Source organism: Populus euphratica, unplaced genomic scaffold, assembly GCF_000495115.2.
Source record: "Populus euphratica unplaced genomic scaffold, PopEup_1.0 scaffold61.1, whole genome shotgun sequence".
Taxonomy (NCBI): Eukaryota; Viridiplantae; Streptophyta; class Magnoliopsida; order Malpighiales; family Salicaceae; genus Populus; species Populus euphratica.
This window is the reverse complement of record NW_011499941.1, coordinates 460933-481051: the sequence shown is the minus strand read 5'-3', so window position 1 is coordinate 481051 and position 20119 is coordinate 460933. Positions and strand designations below refer to the sequence as shown.

The 20119-nt window shown below is 30.7% G+C and overlaps 1 protein-coding gene across 3 annotated transcripts; it reads right to left on the bottom strand.

Moving 5' to 3' along the window:
* Nucleotides 1-3669: 3669 nt before the first annotated feature.
* LOC105137025 (serine/threonine-protein phosphatase 6 regulatory subunit 3) lies at nucleotides 3670-12883 on the bottom strand. 3 transcript variants are annotated; one of them, XM_011042587.1, is made up of 19 exons: nucleotides 12453-12883; nucleotides 11670-11773; nucleotides 11425-11511; nucleotides 11248-11323; nucleotides 11074-11148; nucleotides 10917-10970; nucleotides 9725-9784; nucleotides 9513-9629; nucleotides 9218-9312; nucleotides 8916-9124; nucleotides 8460-8557; nucleotides 8192-8295; nucleotides 7878-8043; nucleotides 7514-7636; nucleotides 6823-6905; nucleotides 6287-6428; nucleotides 5478-5507; nucleotides 5225-5295; nucleotides 3670-4778 (listed from the first exon to the last, which is right to left on the bottom strand). In XM_011042587.1, exons 1-19 carry the CDS (start codon nucleotides 12489-12491, stop codon nucleotides 3986-3988), a joined length of 2526 nt encoding a protein of 841 aa, XP_011040889.1. In that variant the 5' UTR covers nucleotides 12492-12883; the 3' UTR covers nucleotides 3670-3985. The 3 variants fall into 3 exon arrangements, with proteins under 3 accessions (XP_011040889.1, XP_011040886.1, XP_011040887.1); XM_011042584.1 differs by having other exon boundaries at nucleotides 3670-4781; nucleotides 12453-12882; XM_011042585.1 differs by having other exon boundaries at nucleotides 3670-4781; nucleotides 7514-7638; nucleotides 7883-8043; nucleotides 12453-12882.
* Nucleotides 12884-20119: the final 7236 nt, after the last annotated feature.

Sequence of the window (20119 nt, the reverse complement as noted above, 5' to 3'; positions counted from 1 at the left end):
AATATCCCTAAACAAATATTAAGTAACTACTATTTGAAAAGACAATAACACTCCTACTATCAAGACAAATGGTTTTCTTATATAAGGGAAAAAACTCAATTATATTATAATGAGGAATAGTGATTTATGTGTGAGTGTACATGGAAAAAACCTTACATTTTAGTTTTTATTTTATTTTATATAAAATGAAGGAAAATTGTCTTAATTTTTCTATTTTTCGATAAAAATATTACTTTCCTTTTGCACTTTGATAGCTAAACTTTGATAGTTAATTTTAACTTGATTTTCTTTGTTTTTTTAAATTTATATTTTCACCTTTTTTTTTAATCTCTCTTTTTTATCCTCCGAGCTTCTTCTAACCTCCCTTCCCTCTCTCTCCACCTTACATAACCAAATTTTAATTTCAAATTAAAATTCTCAAGTTATTAATTCTATTAACTTATTACCTCTCTGGTTTTCCTCACTATTCTACTACTAGGGTGGTGAAGGAATGAGAAAAAAAGAATGACAACTTATGGTTATTGATACGATATTAAAAGATAAAAAATTTAAAACTCATGATCAAGATAAAAAATAACTAAAAAAAATTAAAATTAAATTGATAAAAAAACCTAACTTCATAATTATCTAAACTAAAAATCTAAAGATATTAAATGAAAGAACTCAATTTGTTGATTTTAAAAAATTAAAATCTAGAAGTATAAGAGTTTGATGAAAATCAAGATTAGGAGAAACCTTGCCACACAAATATTGTTTCTAAATAACAAGCAATCTCCAAAAATAAAATCTAAAATACAAATTAAATTACTATATTTATGTAAAACATTCTAAACAAAACTAGAAAAATAACAAAAAAATTCTAAAAAACATAAAAATATAATCATAAATCAACTAAAAAATAATATAATTATCGATTCTAAGTTTTACTACAAAGCCTTTTTAAAATCCAAGCACTACTAAATTTTAACCCTATAAAAAAAACATTTAAAACTTTTTAGCTAAATTTCAATTTGAATAAAAATTATATTTGTTAGCATAAAATTATATATTAAAAAATATAAATAAAAAACCACCACCTCTTATTCAATCCACAAGCTACTGATATTTCTTGTCCAATCCGCAAGTTATTAAGCTTTCCCAACTGCTTTACTTGTTAGGATTGTATTAATTAATGTCTCAATCTTTTAAACTTGTATTGACACTTCATCATTAAATGCTACTTTGATCTTCTTAGTTTTTAACTATATAGATGCAATTCACACCACTAATTATATGACACAAGTTCAACGATAGAATAAGTTTCGGTGTGGTTGTGTTTTTGCGGGTTGTGCAACTCAAGGCTGGCCCAGGCTGATTTGTTGATTCAGGTAGTCGGTGGGGTGACTGGTGATGGTGGCTATGAGATCTTGAAAAAGAGAAAAGAGAATTTATTTACTTATTTGAAATCCCAAGCATATATAAATACTCATAATTGGGATGGCTATTTCAAAATCAATTTAGTAGACAGCCCTCAAATTAGCCAGATTTTCTTTAATGGCTTTCCCTTCTCCTAGTCAAACGAATTTAATAAAATATTTGGTAAAAGAATAAAATAATAAGTGATGGATGCTTATAAATTGTGCCTTTAAAAGGCGAATGACCTAATTGAAAAGGCTTCATCTGATATCTGATATTTGCCTTGGTTCTTTGCATCGATGAAATTTTTTAATTATTATTGATTTGTTTAAAATCAAATCATATTATATGAAAATAAATTGAAATAACAATTTTGAATATCTTGCTATTAAATCATTTTTTTATTAAAAAAATGATGAGCCGAAAGGGAAACATAAACTGTATGAGAAATATATGTCATTAAAAGGTTAAAAATTACATAGCAAAAATCATTATTTTTCATATAAGCAATCCAAAAGCAGCGATGTCTTCGCCAAGGACAGATATAACAGCTGCTTTGGCAGCAGCCATGGGAACGACGTTGAACATCTAAGACTTTGGATAACCCGAAGAAAAATTTTAGTAATGAAAGCAAAAGGGTTAAAAATCAACTCCAGCAGGAATATTCCAAACATAGGAGAACAAGATCATTGTTTCAGCATCCATATTTGAAACAAAGTGTTTAAGAGTTAATTCTGAAAGATCAAATCAGACCCTCTGGTTTGCTTTTGATTATTTATTTAGTAATTAAATTCTATTTAAAACTCATATTAATATCCTCCAAAGAAATTTAAACTAGAATATCAATTTAACTATTATATATGGGTCGGTTTTCTGGAACACCACTGAACAATGCAATAATCCAATCCACATAAAATCATGTGAAGTATAAGAAGAGGAAAGAGTCTCGTAACTGGAGAAACAAACATTTCATATGGGTGGCAGACAACATTTTAAACGATTAAATTAAACAACACAGATAAGTTTGTTTGAGCATTGAAGGACACACATCGACAAGATACACAGATAACGCGCGCAGATATACGATATGATATGATATTCTCTCTTGTGGATCCTGGCAAAGGATGCATCGACTCGCATGAAACTAGATGCAGAGAACAATCGAAAGAACTACTTGTTTAAGTTTTAATTACCAGAGAGTTACTGATCAGTTGTAGTATAGCTCGAGGCCCATGCCATCATGAATTTCGTAGTCTTTGAGAGTGATATGGTCCTTGTAGATAGTGTACCATTTCTGGATCCGGATCTTATCGGGTCGGGTGCCGGTCTGGGCAGCCACCAGCTTTTTGAGGTCCCCTATCGTATCATCTTCATTGCATTTTACCCTCACCTTCTTGCCCAATCTGTCGTTCAAGACCACCTCTATCATTCTTCCCTTCCCCTTTTCTACTTGCTCTTCATTCCCCGTCATTCACAATTGCATTGCCTATATACATAATAATGAGGACATGCCATTTCTAGAATATTCTCCATACATGCCATTCTAGAATAATCTCCATTAGTGTGGATTCTCTTCGCAATTGCACGCGTTTCACGTGACGAAACACTACGAGAGCACGGGGTTTTACCATGTATGCATACTGTATACATATACATATATACTGCCACATTTGGTTGGGGGGAATAAAGATACCACTCCATCACCTGGTTTATTTTATGTAATATAACCTCGAAATCCGAATCAAGATGTCAATTTATTTGCCGCAGCAAAATGTTCCAGGGCTACGAATATTTTTTTTAACTTCAAATTAATTTAATTTTTTTTTATTTTAAATAGTTTTAATTTGTTATCAAAATTAAATTTAAAAAAATAAAAAAAAATATTTTATTTATATATATATATATAAATAAAATATTTTTTTTTATTTTTTTAAATTTAATTTTGATAACAAATTAAAACTATTTAAAATAAAAAAAAATATTTTATTTATATATATATAAATAAAATATTTTTTTTTATTTTAAATAGTTTTAATTTGTTATCAAAATTAAATTTAAAAAAATAAAAAAAAATATTATTTTAATATATATATATATATATATAAACATTATAAAATATGATCTTCATCACCCTCTCCGGGGTTGTACAACTTCAGAATTGATCTTCCTTCCGACTAGAAACTCCTGGGAAAATAAATTCCTGATAATAATCAAGCACATGCATAAGCACCCAATTCCAAGATTGGCTAGTGCCAACCGACTTGAAACCAAGAATGAGACTTTAGCCAGAGTAAAACATAAATTTTGATGGATGAGGAAAACCCTACAAGTCAGTAACAGGAAGAAACGAGAAAGACATTGAATAATAAACAATTAGAGCAGGTAGCTAACAATAATGACAACTAGACAAGCAGTAAAACCATATAACACGACCTACCATCCAATCCCCATTTGGAAACAAAAATACTGTACATATATCTGCTGCATAATCCCTTGCCATCCAAAAATGGGGTCTGTGGCTTTAGGATCCAAGTTTTCAGGTTCAGAAAACCTCAACAGGATCGATCATCATCTTTCCACCACGGCAACCCTATTGATCAATCCTCCAATAGTTTGCATCATTGAACTCTTTATTATCGACCTCAGCAGTATCGGAATTCTCCTTCTCTGGAACCTTCGGTGAAATATTCCTCTTCAGAGGCCCTGCTTCACCAACTATCCCCTCCTTGAGAGCTTGTTCCATTGCCTTTTCAGTGCCTTCTAACTCAACACCAACAAATTCAACATCCTCTTCAAACAAAGAAGGCATGGTGGGAGATTTTTTACTTGAATCACTGCTAACGGATGCATCACTAGAATCCTTGGAGGGTGATAAGCCATTTGGAAGCATGGATTCCCCACTTGATGGGGAACTGGCACCGGGTGTTACTGCTTTCGCTTGGCTGGAAAGAGAGTCATCAGAGCTGTCATGATCTTCAAATGGATTCACAGTTGATCCCCCTACTTGCAAATCTGATGACTCTCCCCACCCTACCCATTCAGGTAAAGGCCTATCTCCAAACAATTCTTCTTTGACTGATGTCTCATATTTGAAAAAGCTTGTATCAGGGGCATTTGCATCACTGCTTTGTGAAACCAGACCACTCCCAGGAAATTGATCGATGAGGTTTGTGTTGGAAGTGGATGTGCCATTGACAGAATCCTTGCTTTCGGTCAACTCATCTTCCTCTCCCACCACCACCTCATCATCACTACCGCTGTTACCGCCATTAGCATTTCCATTTAAGTTAATCTGATCCATCATCTCTCCAGGCGATGTGCTCACAAGTGAATCGGCAATTCTATCATCTTGGAATGCAAACCAGTTTGAATTTGTGAACAGACTGCTGCATTTAAAAAAAATTAAAAATCAGTGAGATTCCTAATCATATCCAAAAAGAATTCTCTCAAATATATATACTAATAATTTGACATCCAAGATTTGATATTATATGATTTGTTAAAGAAATTATACCAAATGCACTGCTTACGCTAGCAACCAAAAAGATGTAAAGGTTCATGTCAAAAGCATCAAGAGTTGGCATAGCATTTTAAAAACACTTTGATAATCGAGTTTTCCGGTGAAAGAATGGCAGGCAGATGCACACACTAGACATTTCTAAAACTTCAGGCCAAGGGCAATGAGACTTGCACATTAGTAAAGTTTTAAAACAACTTTTCTATTATGTATCCAGTAAATAGGATGAATGAAACATTTAGGCAGGTGCACTTGCAACTTATAGAAGATCCAATATTTCAATATAAACAGTTTGATGGCTAAAACCCTTACCTCCCTTGGTCATCGCCGAGCCTAAGGGATGATATAACAACTTCAGCAGACTCGTCATCAAAGTAGACATCCTGATATTAAAGACCAAAACAACACATGTTTGATATCAAAAGGCAATATAGAGAAAAGTCGCTACCAATGAACCCCCCTCCCAAAAAAAAAATGAAAAGACAAATGAAAAGAAAAAAAGAAACAAAGATTCACACACACACACCCACAAACACATACTTGTATTATAAAGTTAAACTGTTACCTCATCATCCCGATCAAGGCTCCCATTGTCCTGCAACCAAAATGATAAAAAATTTAAGAACCATTTCTTGTAGGTTGAAATTTGAATGAGCCACTCAGAATCATTAGCTCAAAAATCATTCTTTTGATTTTATTATCTGAACAAATTCCCGAAATGATATACATACTGCATTGAGTATATTGCTGTTGTTAAAATGAAGTTTGGAAATAAAAAAATAAATACTCTTAAACCAAGGCACAAGTCATCTCCTGACATCTTCTCTTCCATATTCTTTGTTTTTTATTTGAATAGAGAGTTGACTTTGTGAAAGATAGATAATTGATTCTTGTAAAGGATAGGGAGTGTATTGATTGATGGAGTTTGGAGTTCTTGTTTTAGAGAGAAGATGGAGAGGAGAGCAGGGACATTGGTGTTATTTTGGAGAGTATGAGAAACTAAAGGGTTCAGAGAGACAGGGGAGAGTGAGTAGAAATATGTGATGGCTCGAGTTAGAGATGCATAAGAAATAATGGTGGAGATGGGGATAGAGATGGCAACTGGCAGCAGAGAAGCAGGCTAGCGTGTCACATGGAGGAAACTGCTGGTATCAATTGGACCGGTGTGCTGATGCAATAACCTTAGAAGGATGAAATTTCAATGAATCATTCATAAGGCACTCATTTGAATTTCAGATCCTAGAAGGGGCTTATTGAGATATTACTCCCTGTTTTTATGAGTGATACAAGTTGAGAGCCAAAGTCCAGAAACATAAATAACAGGACAAAAAAATGGGAGAATGAAAGTCATCAAAAAGAGAAGCCATTATGTACCTCTTCATTATCCTCGTTCCCATATATTTTGTATCTAAAAGCCTGACTTAAATTATTGGCTAGAGCTGCCACATCATAATCTCGGTCATGAAGGTCATCCTCATCACTGTCACGCGTCCTATCTTGCAATGCTGTTGGGCGGCTGTACAAAACAAGAGGATGAAGTGGGATTACCAATCCATTCTCTCCAGGGAGAACTTCAGTGGCAGTAATTTACAGCAGAAACACATATGGAAGAAAATTAGGCTTATCAAGTAAAATGTTACTAGCAAATTTCAACATATAATTCATACTGAAAAATGATAACCCACCTTACTGTTAGATTTTTTAGAGGGGGAAAAAAGAAAATTATAAGTGCAACGCCCAGATTGCCAATAAATTTAAATCCTCATTACCATATCCTTATTATTTAAATATGTTTTGGACTAAAATCTAGTTCTATAGGTATCACATATTTGAGTACCCATCAAGCAATGAGCATACCACAGCTACAAACACTGTTTTTAAAGCATAAACAATACGAGGCAAGAGCATACCCGCAAGCCCATCGGTAGACATTTTCAACTGCATTACGCTCTTGCAAAACAGTGGCTTGCCATTCCATCCACTCACTATTTTCCTGGAGATATATAAAAATACAACTTGTTAGAAAAGATATTAAACCAAAATTCCATTGAAGGGACATCAGTTCAATCACACTACTACATTGATGTTGGATGCAAAGATGCACCAAATGAAACAAGGAGTTGAAAAGAGCAAATAACAAAACTATTAGAGTCATGACATTGTGTACTTCAGTAATAAGTATAAAAAAGGATATTTGAAAATACTCTATTACTTAGAAAGGTAACTATAAAAGAACAAATTTAGGATTTCCAGTCCCCACACAAGAGAGCAAAAACTCTTCGAAATTGCAGGAGGAAAGAGCAGCAAGGTGGAAAACAATGTCATCATCAAAAGTAGCAATAGCCACAAAACACAGCATAGCACCTGGTTATGGATGCTTCTAGCCAAAACAAGCTTGATGTGATTTATATCAGAGATGATAAAGGTCACTCCAAACTTTTCTTTCAGCAATGGTTTAGAGGGCAGACTAGTTCTTAAGCACTCATAACCTTCAACCAAACTTTTATAACTAGTTCCACATGCCAGTAAGACTGGGCTTTTTTAAGGAACTTTGTACTCGGTGAAACAAATGCACAACGTACATCCCAGCTTACCACCCACCTGTAGATAGGTCTGAATACGGCTACTGATGTTTCCCAACTGTAAAAGCTTATTAGAAATTCGTGTAATGTGTCCGAGGTTTCCTGCACGTGGTGCTTGTTTTCCAGCAGCAGGAACCGTTGGCTGCATAAGGAAACATGTTTATCAACACATAAAACATGCCAGTGCAGAATATAAATGACACTACTTGCATTTAATTTCCCATTCCACCAAATTCAAGTGGAGCGGGTAGTATGGAATATAGTATTCAGCTCTTTCCCCTTTGTTTCAGCAGATAACATGCAAATAAATCCTTATCATTACCATTGCTAAGATTTTGCTATCATACAAGATTATTCCAATATCATAAAAACACTCCATATACCTTATTATTATCACCGGATATTAAAGGGTTTTTATCTGTTTGGAGAAATTTTCCAATCAAATCACACTCTTTAAGAAGATGATCAACCATAGCATCACTCTTGGTCTCCAAACAAGACATTATGATACTCTCTACATGATGATGCAAAGCGTTATTGTAAGGGTACCTGCATCAGTTAAAACATCAGAATCATGAATGATCACCTAGCACACCATACCTGGAGCAACTTCAAAAAGACAACTGTTCCTGGCTACCAACTTCATTAATCTACTGATTCGTCAATTCGCCATTTAAAAAATGATGCAGAAACTTACTCGAAGAACAGATTAAGAATTCTTTTGATGGTTCCCGAGCTGACTAACTCGATCTCAGTGGCTTCGTTTCCAGCTCTTAGAAGCACCGCAATGAATTCCACAATCTAAATTGAAATTGAGAGCAGTTAATTTCCAAACAAGTTTATACTTCAGTGTAATTTGAACTAAAGGTTTTATGCTGCCCACCAGTTTCCAAAACCATGTTATTGAAATTTTCCGTTTTGCATTGTGTTCCATATGAAGATTACAGCAAAAACATGAAACCAACCTTAAGACAATGTTTCCCAAGAGGAGGCTTCAGTACTCCATATGTTGTAGGTAAAATCCTCTCATCTGACCGGACATTCAATAACAGAAGCAAGTTACCTGCAAAATGGAATGGGTAATCTTAAGATTCTTAACAAATACTGGCGTTGACAAGGAAAAGATACAAAAAAAAATTATATAAAAGCATCTTTTGTCAGATGCCTCTTCTACCCTTTTTTACATTATAAATTATACTACTTAATATGGTTTTGCTAATCTTGGTTTGACTGGATGTATCCAAAAAATATAATTAATGAAAATGCATAGGGAAAACTGAAAAGTTTGTGGGCACTGCCAAAACTCAAAGAAAGAAGGAAAAAACAACTGGAAAATCTCAGAAAAATCTTCCCTGTATTCCTGCTTCTTTTTTTTTTTTTTGGTTGGGGGAGCATTCTCACAACCATAGAAATTTACTCACCAAGTTTAGGTAACATTGCACTAATAGTCTCTGGATTTACAGGGATTGGAGACTCATACATATGGTGGCTTCGAAAAGAATGCATCAAGGGAGAAGACATTGCTGATCTTTTTGGATCCAGTAAGGATATACAAACAGACAGTGAATTGACAAGACCAGATTTTGAATGTGAATCTTCCAAGGCATGACCAAATATCCTTGCCACAAAACTGCATTTGCCCAAAACATCAAAAACAACAAATAAATTAAAACATAAACAAGGACAAGTAGATTTAGTAGCCAAGATACAAAATCCAACAAACCTTGGACTAGAAAGTTTAGTAGCCAAGGCCGATGGAGCATTTCTAGTTATTGCACATAATGTTTCTGCTGCATTAGCATTAACTTCAGGTGGATTCTGGTTCACATAAAAGAAAATTATCAGACTATTTAATATATAATACATCCATTGTAAAGAGTCTCATGCTAATCATTTCAGATTCTTCTTCCATTTTCAGTTGTCTGGCCAAGCCTCAACACAAACCTTACATCCTCAGATTTTTTTTCCAGTTCATATTAAAAAAAGAGATGTTTTCTTGACAAAATTGCAGCACTTACAGAAGGACTCAATTTGTCCACAATCATTTCTAGCAAATTGCTATCAGCCAACCATTGCATCACATCAGTAAAATTAGGATAAACATGGTCATCAGCTCCTACCAGCCTAACCAAAACCTACATCAAACAAGCAATATCCAAAATCAACAAAATATATTACAAGCAAGAACTTATCGAAATGTAAACCACTACAGGATAAGAATCTCAATTACCTCCATAATGGATGTTATTCCAATTAAATCAACAAGCTGGCGGAAAACATCCTGATGGGCCTGTGAGAAACCAAACAATGAATATTTTCTCTAACAGGCTACCAACAATAGTCAGATACTTTAAGAAAAAGTGTAAAACTGAAATACCAACACAATCAAATTTTTACAGATCTCTGAGCAAACCATAAGCCTCACTTAAATGCTCATCTTGCCTAACTTAAGTGAAGAAAATTTTCATGTTGAACAATGAGAAACTAATCGGGGGGGGGGGCATGCAGTGAGCAAATTTTGAATGCAAGAAGGCAGAAATCCTATGCTTCATGTCACTTCTATTAATTGATTGACTGAGATGAAGTGATTTGAAAATTGTGCATAAAAGGTGGTCCATCTAAAAGAACCAGGACTTAAAGCCACTTTAACTCCAAGCCTATGAACAATAGAACTACCTAAACTGACAAGATTCTAGTCTAGACTCTTTAGAACATTATAACCAAACATGTGATAACCATGTTCACTTCTTTTTTTTCATTCTGTATCTGTTCTCCACTGTTTTCTCTTATTACTTCTCTTCTCAGCACAAGTTTCAAAACCTTAAACAAAGTACCATCGACTTCACAAATCTGAATTCCTAAAATTCAATTCAAAAACTCCTCTATCTTCTTTTGTCTGTCTTCAGTTTTAATTCCTAAAAACTACAATTGTTAGTAATGATGCCACTTGATTAGTTTGGTATGATAGATGAAACACATAAGTGTCAATTGAAGAGTCAGAGATGGATTTCTTCATCATATTGCATCAGCATTTATACTTTGGGATAAAATGCTATGTTCAAGCAGCAGAGAACACATATCTGAGAGGTCTAGTATGTTATTTACACAACAAAGTGACTGTTATTATGACCCAATAAATATTATGTGGATATATATGCATCTGCATCCTTTCTCCAGTTAGCACAAACATTATCTATTCCTGTAATTTGTATTACTAAACTGAATTCTAAACCATCAAATGCCATGAAAACCTAACCATGAAAATATATATTCGCATAGCAGGTCACAGCCCATAATGAATATTTAAATGATGGGCATTGCACGGCACAACTTCCATTGATTAAAACAAACATTCTTTTACAATTAAGCAGAGTAAAAGTTGCAACAAACCACAACATAGATATAGGTAGAAAAATTCTCACTTGGACATAGTTCATAAGTGAAACTGTCTTGCGTAACATGAGGCAAACAACAACCTAGAATAAAAGGCAAATAGCATCAATGATGTGATCCTTGCCTAACAAAATATTAAAGATACAACTTCTCGTGAAAACTGGATACAAAGTTCTAAAAACATACTTTGCTGAAATACCCAGCAAGCAAGGCACTATGAGTCCGATTTGGTTCCAAGAACGAGAAGAGTAAGTTCATCAACTGAAGTAGCATGAAAGTAAAGATAACCATCAGTAAAAGAGCATTTCTCGCAACAAGCTCCAGATTAAAACAAAGTGCAATGAAAAAAATGAAACCTACCTCCTCTTCCTCCACTAAAGTTTTAAGAATAACATCAATTTCACATGTAAATATCTCACAAGCAACGAAGGGGAACCTAAAACCCAAAAGCAATTTGTCAGAGAAAAAAAAACAAAAAGTTAAGGCAAGAGACATTTCAACATGAGAAGACAGTTTCCTCTAGTTAAAATGACATACTTGAAGGCTAGTTTGCTTTCAGCATCCTCTGAAGGTTCCTCAATAATGTATCTGAGCAACTGCTCCACTTGGGCTCTATCTCGCAGACTGCATACAATAATTTATGTTGAGCATCCACCAGGATCAACTTTATGATATGCTCTCAAACAGCACAGAGACAGTAAACTATGCATGATAGAGAATGGCCTTGTGCAGAAATCAGAGCATTTCAGCATTGATGGTAAGAAGGGAGAAAAAAAAATTACAAATTGATAAGTCGGGTGTTCAAAGCTTTGCATTCTTGGATTATTTCTTCCTCGTCAAGAAGCTCTTCCAACGTGAAATTATCTTTGTCTAATAATGACTCCACCTACAGAAGTTGGTATAAGTAAACTAGAAATAAGAATAGCAAATATCAATAAAACAACTAAACATGTTTGCTTATTAGAAAAATATTACCAAGCACGCAGAACTTAATATCATCAGCACCGGATCTAGCATGGTAAGGAGAGTATAAACCTAGTAGCACTTTTAGCAAGGCGGCCCCCTCCCATTCAAAATTCAAAGCTAAATATAGTAGTAAATATAAAACCTAAACAAATTTTCAACATCATTTCTTTCATTTACTAAGAAGCCGCCACGTACCCACTAGATGTGGATTGAATTAACTGCTACTGCAATTAAAATTAAAACATTTTAGAAGAGTTGATTAATTAATTAATTCTTCTAATAAATGTCACGGACAAATAAATGGTTCAAATGCAAACACAGGGCACTGCATACCAAAAACATGACAATTCACTACAGTTTCTACGCAAACATTCACTAATTAAACATGAATTAACAAATAAATTGCAAGGAATCACATTAATCTACACGATGAAAAACAACATCCATCTCAACTCAATCAGTCCAAGCCAGTTAAAACCATGAAATTCATTTCAATTTAGAAGTCGCGTATTCCTAGGTTTTATAGATCCAAATAACAACGATTTCAAAGCTATATCCACCAATCTTTACAGACCCTAGAGATTAAAAAATAAACTTACAGGAGAGGAGGTGGAGAGAGCGGTGAGCTTCCAAAACATGTTTAAACGAGTGGAAAGAAAATTAACAGACGTAAAAAGCTAAAGGAGCCGCTGTAGATCTGTTAACCCCAAAAGATAAGGAACCAGTAAAATCTAGGTTAAGCACGAGACTCGATATGAAGTTGATAGAGAGAAAAGGAAACCCTAATTTTCGATTGAAAAAAAAGGCCAGATCGTGGAGATCGAGATTGAGACAAAAAAATATCGCGAGAAAGTAGCTACGAGCTAGCAACTTTTTTTTTTTTTTTTTCCAGAGAGAGGGTGGAGGGTGGGAAAAGGGAGGCAGAGAGGTACAGATGAGGAAGTCCGAATTTCACAAAACCAAAAATTTATGATGTTATTGTGCCTATGCATTTGCATTCCATTCCATGCATGTGGGTGTTGATGTGTAGATGTGGAAATGCGGATGCTCATATCGAAAAGGCATATCATTATGTGAACTGAGCTTCATTTATCATATATTTCTATTTTTTATAAAACAAATTATAGATGTAAGATTTTTTAGTGTATTTTTATAGTTTAAATCAAAAACTTTATACATGTAATTAACTAAATAAAAAAACTATTATAATGAATAAATATTATACATGTAATTAACTAAATAAAAAAAATATTATAATGAATAAATAAATTATTAACAATATCTAAAAATAAAATTTGAAAAATTAAAAAACATTCTAAAAATAAAACTTGAAAAATTAAAAAACATGTGTAAATCAAGATATTTAATATTGAAAGACAAAACATTTATGTGTTTACTAAATGTATTTATTAAAATAATATTTTTATTTAAGAATAATAATAGAAATAGGGATACAAATTAAATTGATCGAATAAAAAAAAATTATGTAAGGTTGCGCATACTATAAATATTATATGAAAAAAATAATTTTCAAAAATAAATCCATACATAAAATAAAAAAATTATAAATGAATTAAAAAAAACTATTCAAATTTAAATACATAACTAAAAAAATAGTTATTATTTAAAAAGGATCTCTAAACAAAATTAAAAAGAGAATGCATACTGATTTAAATATAAATTAAAAAATTAGAGAAAAATAATCATTGATTTAAAAAAATTAAAAAATAAAAACAAAGCTGAAGCGCTTCGGTGCTTAACAAGTCAGGCTTGGCTGCTCTTCTGGCCTTTTTATTAGGCTTATACACAGGCCTTTTCTAATATATCTGTATGATCTGATCCTTAATTTTTCTTGTTTGCAATTGAGATCAACGACATGTTGTCCATGATAATGTTTTTTTTTAAATCAACCCGAGTTAGATTTTTCAACCTAAAATACTTATAAAACACTGTAGGAATCGTGATAAATCTATCTATGACCTTAAAAAACTACCCCAAAAATTAAAATTAACCTGAATTAAAAAATCAACCCAAGTTTAGATATGTTTTTTCATAAATTTTAAAGATACAAAAAACTTAATATGAACTCTTATCATCAAATTGAATTATTTGACACAAATATAGTTCATTTTGATGCCATAAATCGATATTAATGATATCTTTCTCTCTTTACTGCTGTAATTCAGTGACCTCTTTCTCTCCTCTCAACTAGGGACTAAAAATAACAAAAATAAACTTTTATACCAAAATTAAAATGAAAAAATATTAAGGTACTTAAATGTATAATTTGCATTATTTTTTAAATTCAATAATTAAAGTGTATCTTTTGCAAAACGAATGGCATGCCATCTATATTTAGCGTCTTTTTTATTTTGATCTCTCTTTTTTTAATCTCGTATTTTTATAAGAAATCAAAATCAATTGGTAGGACTAAACTGTCAAAAAAAAAATTAAAAACTAAATTAAAATAACATAAATTTGCACAATTCATCCATGATAATATATGAAAAGATGAATAATAAAACCTTGTACTATGAAAAACTTACACCTTTTAGAGTAATATTTAATGTTTGATGATAAAATTTTTGGTATAACCTGAAAAAATCCATATTTCTATAATTTTTAGTTTTTGATGTTTTTAAATCTTCTTTTTTTTCTCCATCAAAAATGCAAAAGTTTCACTATTTTTAAATCTAATTTCCCCATTAAATTAAAATTATACCACCCAACCCATAATTAATTTTACTTAAGATCTAGACGGCGAGTTAAATTAATTTAAAGCAAACCAACCTTTGATTTTAAGAAGGCAAAAAAACAATATTTTTTATTAAAAAAATGTATTTCCTCTTAATCAACCTGATTCAATTACGAAGTTGACATGTTGTTCTTGCAATTATGGTTTGACATGATTCTCATTTTTATATACTTTTAGGAGAATTGTAGTGAAAAAAATAAAAATAAAAATAAAAATAAAAACAAGACTAGTTTAGACAAGTGCATAATTGGGGGATTTTTTAAGACTTGGCGAAGAAGTTTTGCACTACTTGCCATTTCAGTCATTCTCTACTTTTACCTTTTGTTAGTAATAAAACTAGCTAATAATCAACACTAATAGATTTTAAGTTAATTTCTAATCAAGTAGAAAAATATCCTAGTATTGTGAACATATTTTATAGCGTAGAAAAAAATTTAAATTGAAAATTTACTCCATGCATTTAATAAAATAAAAATAAAATTATATGAATTAACAAATTGTTAAGAGAGCTATAAACACTAACCAAAGACCAAAGAAATTGAAAGACAATGCACATGATGATTCTGATCTCGTGATGATGCGAAGTGTTCTTCAAATTTATTTTTTATTTAAGTATATAATAATAAAAATAGAATTTTAGCATAAATACGACAATTTAAATGTTGTTGAAGATGTTATTGGTAGTATAATTTTGTAATTAATGTATTTTTAGAACAAAAATATATTTTTTTGTTAGTTATATTTTTTTAACAATTTTTTTTCCAATAGCTTTGTCTCTCCTCCCTCGAGATTTTAGAAATTGAAACACAAAACAAATAAAATTCGGGATCTAACAAAAGATTCAAAATCCCAAAGAACAGAGTTTTTTTTTTAAGTAAAATTAAGATATTAAAATGTAAATTCACACACATTTTAAATAGAAAATATGAAAAAAGTTATTGGTTTTTATTAATGATAAATTTGTTATTATTTTTTTATTTATAATGATTCTAAATTTTTCATATAAAATCAAAATAAAATTCAACCCGAGAGGATCTACAATACCTAGGGATATGATTAATTGCAATTCAAAGTGAATGAGAATTTAGAGCATTAAAAAAAATTAAGGATTAAATAAAAAAATCTACTTTGATTATTTTTTTATGAAGATAGATATTTAAATCAATTTGTATATATTTTAACTAATTTTATAAATAATAAAATTAATAATTATATAAATTTTGATTTATATAAATTGAAATCATAACCTGTATGAACAATTATTTAACTTTTTGTCGGCGGGACTCAAGCTAAATCATTGAATTCAAAATTAATAGTGAGATTTAATAAATAAACGGTCATGTCCCATTCCTTGAACAACATGAAGGGATCCAAATCACTTCACAATTTATCTATCTACATACAACATTAAAACCAAAGCAATTTTCAATGTATTTTATGATAAAGACATAAGAATCAACAGCGCGTTAATAAATTTAAATATTAAACAATAGTATTTTACTATTTATTTATGGGACCCTTGCTGTCAAGTATATAAATTAAAAATAAAAATAAAAACACTGATACCAAGTTAAAAAAAGAAAAAGAAGAAAATGTGATAAAATATTTTTAATTAAAAACTTTCAACCACGTTTTCTTAGCTAAGGTTTATTGTTAATTATTTATACTTCAACCAATTGAAAGCTCACACTAATTGAATATTTTCTACTAACATATAATAGCAAAACAAATCAAGAAAACCATCTCTAATTCTAAGATCAATCCATATCAAGGTTGCTTAAGTTATTCAATAATCTGTGATAATTTAAAAGTTAAATTATATTCATTTGCACCCTTATTATTTTTAATTAGGTCCTTTTTCTTAATAGAATTATAAAATAATGTGATCCAGTAGCATACACTCTAAAAATCAATATTAATCAAGGATTTTAATTCAATATCCATAAAAGTATAGAACATTATATATATATATCGCTTTTTTATTTTGTTTTAGGATATAATTTCTTTAATTCAATTTCAATCGATAATAAAAATCAAATATTGATGCCAAGTAAAAGAAATGCTGTAAAGACTGTACAAATCCAGGTTAATGATTTTTCACGGCTATGAGATCTATTGTTGGTTTTTTTTTTTTCTTAGCAACAATACAGATAAACATAATTACAATAACTAATTAACGAAAAATTATTATCAATATTTCAATTCTACTCCTTTAGTTTAAAATTTTACTATTTCACCTTTATAGTTTTAAGAGGTTTCAATTTTGTCCTTTATTACTAACTAATTAACGAAAAAAGTTCAATTTTTTTCTTACTTTTCTTCATTTTTCTTCTCATGTCCACATATATGTTACAGTATGACATAAATGCCATTAGAAACCTTAAAAAAAAAACACTCAGCCATTAGAAACCTTAAAAAAACACTCAAAAATCAAATTTAAAAAGTAGGTTGTTTAAAGCTTAGGGTAATGTGGAGTTTTTAGAAAACTCAAAAAGTAATATTGAGAAATTTTAATTTATAAAGTTAGAATGAAGCTTCTCCAAATTTATTTTTAAACTTATTGTAAGTATAGTATTAAATAAAACGAGTATAAGCCTATTGTGTTTTGATTATGGTTTGAAAAAGTATTTTTTTACTGAATATAAACCTAATATGTTTTAACATTTATTTTTTCATGTGCTTACACTTAAAACCTCTAAAAAGATTCTTATCAAGAGACTTAAAACCTCTATCTCAAGATCAAAAGACAAAAAATGACCTCTTACTCTTAAAGTTTAGCAAATCCACCAAAAAATCAAAACTACCATTGCAAAACCAGCCTAGTATAAGAGCTTTTGGTTGTTAAATTTTATTCATGACCCTCTTATTTTGATAAGAGGACTAAACTTTTATCAATCTTTGATTGAATCCATGAAAGAAACCTTGAAAACCCCATAAATTTCATGCAGTTTTTCATGATTTGTAGTTTCATGTTGTTTGTTTAGATTAAAAAAATATATGAATATGATAATGTGGTTTGTTAAGGTAAACAGCTGGAAGTTTAAAGATTAAAATGAGTGTTTCTAGGTTTTGCAGCAGCCTAAATATTTTTGGGTTTTCGTCGTTGAATGTTCTTCATGTTCATCCGAAGAATATTGTCTTGAGTACTAGTTTTAGATTTTGTTTTGATTTGCTTTGATTTTGGTTTATGCATGTTGATATGAGTTGTTTAATAGATAATATAGGGTCTTCAAGCATCAACCATAATTTTTTTACAGATTTTTAATCATAGGGTCTTGGTTTTAAATTGAATTCCATTTTGACAATATCATGTTGATTCTTTGATAATTGAAATAAATGGATGTTTGATTCTTGGTCCATGTATGATTATGAATAAAACCTTGCCTTTGATTGCTTGAAAACTCATTTGGATTGAGATATATATTACTAAATTTAGTTTGAATGTTCATCAATATTCTTTGTTTTTTCTTGGTTTTAATATGTTTTGACAGATAATTTTTGAGTTTTTATATATTTTTTAATTTGATTCAATTTTGGTTTCTGGTTTAAGTTTTGGTTTGTTTTTCAAGTTAAACTGATGGTTTTTGGTTTGGTTTATGGTCAAACCAAGGGTCTCGGGTCAAACTCTAGTTTTTGATTCAGTTCAGGGTTGAACTAGTGTTTTCAAATCAACCCGATTTGTTTTTTTTTTTTGGGTAGGCACCTTGGCCTTGTTTGGTTGATTACTTTTTTTTGTTGAGGAATTTTTGGCCTAAGGAGTTGTTTGATAAACATATCCTTAGGTCTATTTTAATAGTTTTGTTTTAAATAAAAGTGTTTGTTTGACAAACATATCTTAAATAAATTTTAAAAAATTTCAAAAAATTTTAAGGACTAATTTAAAATTATTTATGGGTCTATTGCATATTTTTTCAATAATTTTATTTAATATAAAGGTTGTATACTGACAATATAAGATACTAACCATGTATTAAAATACTTGTTTTTTTTAATCTAAAAATATTTCAAAATTCTTGAAATGTTTTTCTCATTTCAAAAATATAGAAATATATTTTATTTGGTGTGCATTAGGCGAAGTCTCTCAAAAGATAAATATCATATTTTTCTTAAAAAAATAATATAAGAACATATGATATGATTTAACATTATATACACACACACAAAAAAAAAATCAAAACAAATATCTTTGCACGCACTTTAAAATTTAATAATCAGTATATTGAATCCATGAAGATGTGACCAATATTTCAATAACCCCTAAAAATTTTAATTCATGAGAATTAATGGTCAACATTCTGGTATAAATGTTGGACCTGTAAATAGACTGGCATTTCAATACCATAAGTTGACTAGAAAATTCTCATGATTATTTTGGGTATTCACTAATTTTAATTGGGAATATTTTTTCTTCATAATATACGAGTTGTGAAAAACTCTTTTGCCTTCCAATATAGGTAAACCATGTCAGGGCACATACATGGATTCTTTCTACAAGAATTTATGTAGGCATACCAGCCCATAATGAATTCAAAACACCATATTTATTCATGAGAATAAATTTTTATTCTAAGCTACAGACGGACCATCGGTTAAAAATCAATCAATACCTTCAAGTCATATCTAGACCACACAATATAGTTTATCTTAAGTAAAAAACGTTAGGGACGCTAATACCTTTTTAGCCACAACTAGTTTCTTATCTTAGAATTTTATATAAGATCAGTCCATTTGGATCTCCTAGTGACCCTAAACTAAATACTATGTGACGACCATTTGATGTTGACACCATAGTGCCTAGTGTACACGTGCAACATTTATCATCACCAATCAAGAGAATCCATTCAGCAAAGGTGTAAAGAGTTACTTTTAAATATAAATTAAGCTACTAGATGAAAGGCACCTACTCTATTTCAGAGTAAAACTTATGGATTTTTGCTTGAGCAAATAGATGCTTATAATAATCATGATAATCTCTTCCATAGTGCCTCATAGGAAAATATGCAGAACTTATAAAAAATCTCCTCTGAATAATTCTATTTTTCCATTGAAAAGTGTATTTCGACAACCAAGATCGCTAGTAATAAGAACATCACGACATGAGCAATCCACTACTTTAAAATTATTAATTAATTGTCTATAAACTAAAAGAGAAGGGGATTTTATTGTATCCCTCCTTATAAAATATTATTCATTTGAATAGTTCTTTGCATCTTCTTCTTTGTTTCCCTTTTCTTCCTTGATTTTTTAATCAATATCTTTTTTTATTTTTCCTTTTAATATTAATTTTTTTATTGATTTATTATACTTTTATGACATGAATCACGGGTTTGGCGGGTTAATCCGGTTGACTCAATTTTTTTCTTTTTCTTAATTAACTTTTTTTTTTAATTTCATCATTTAATACTAGATTGATAGGGAAATAGACTTCATGATTTTTTTTCTTTACTATTATGTTATTTTATTATCATGACTCAGGAATAATGTTTAACAAGTTAATCCGAGTTGACTTGA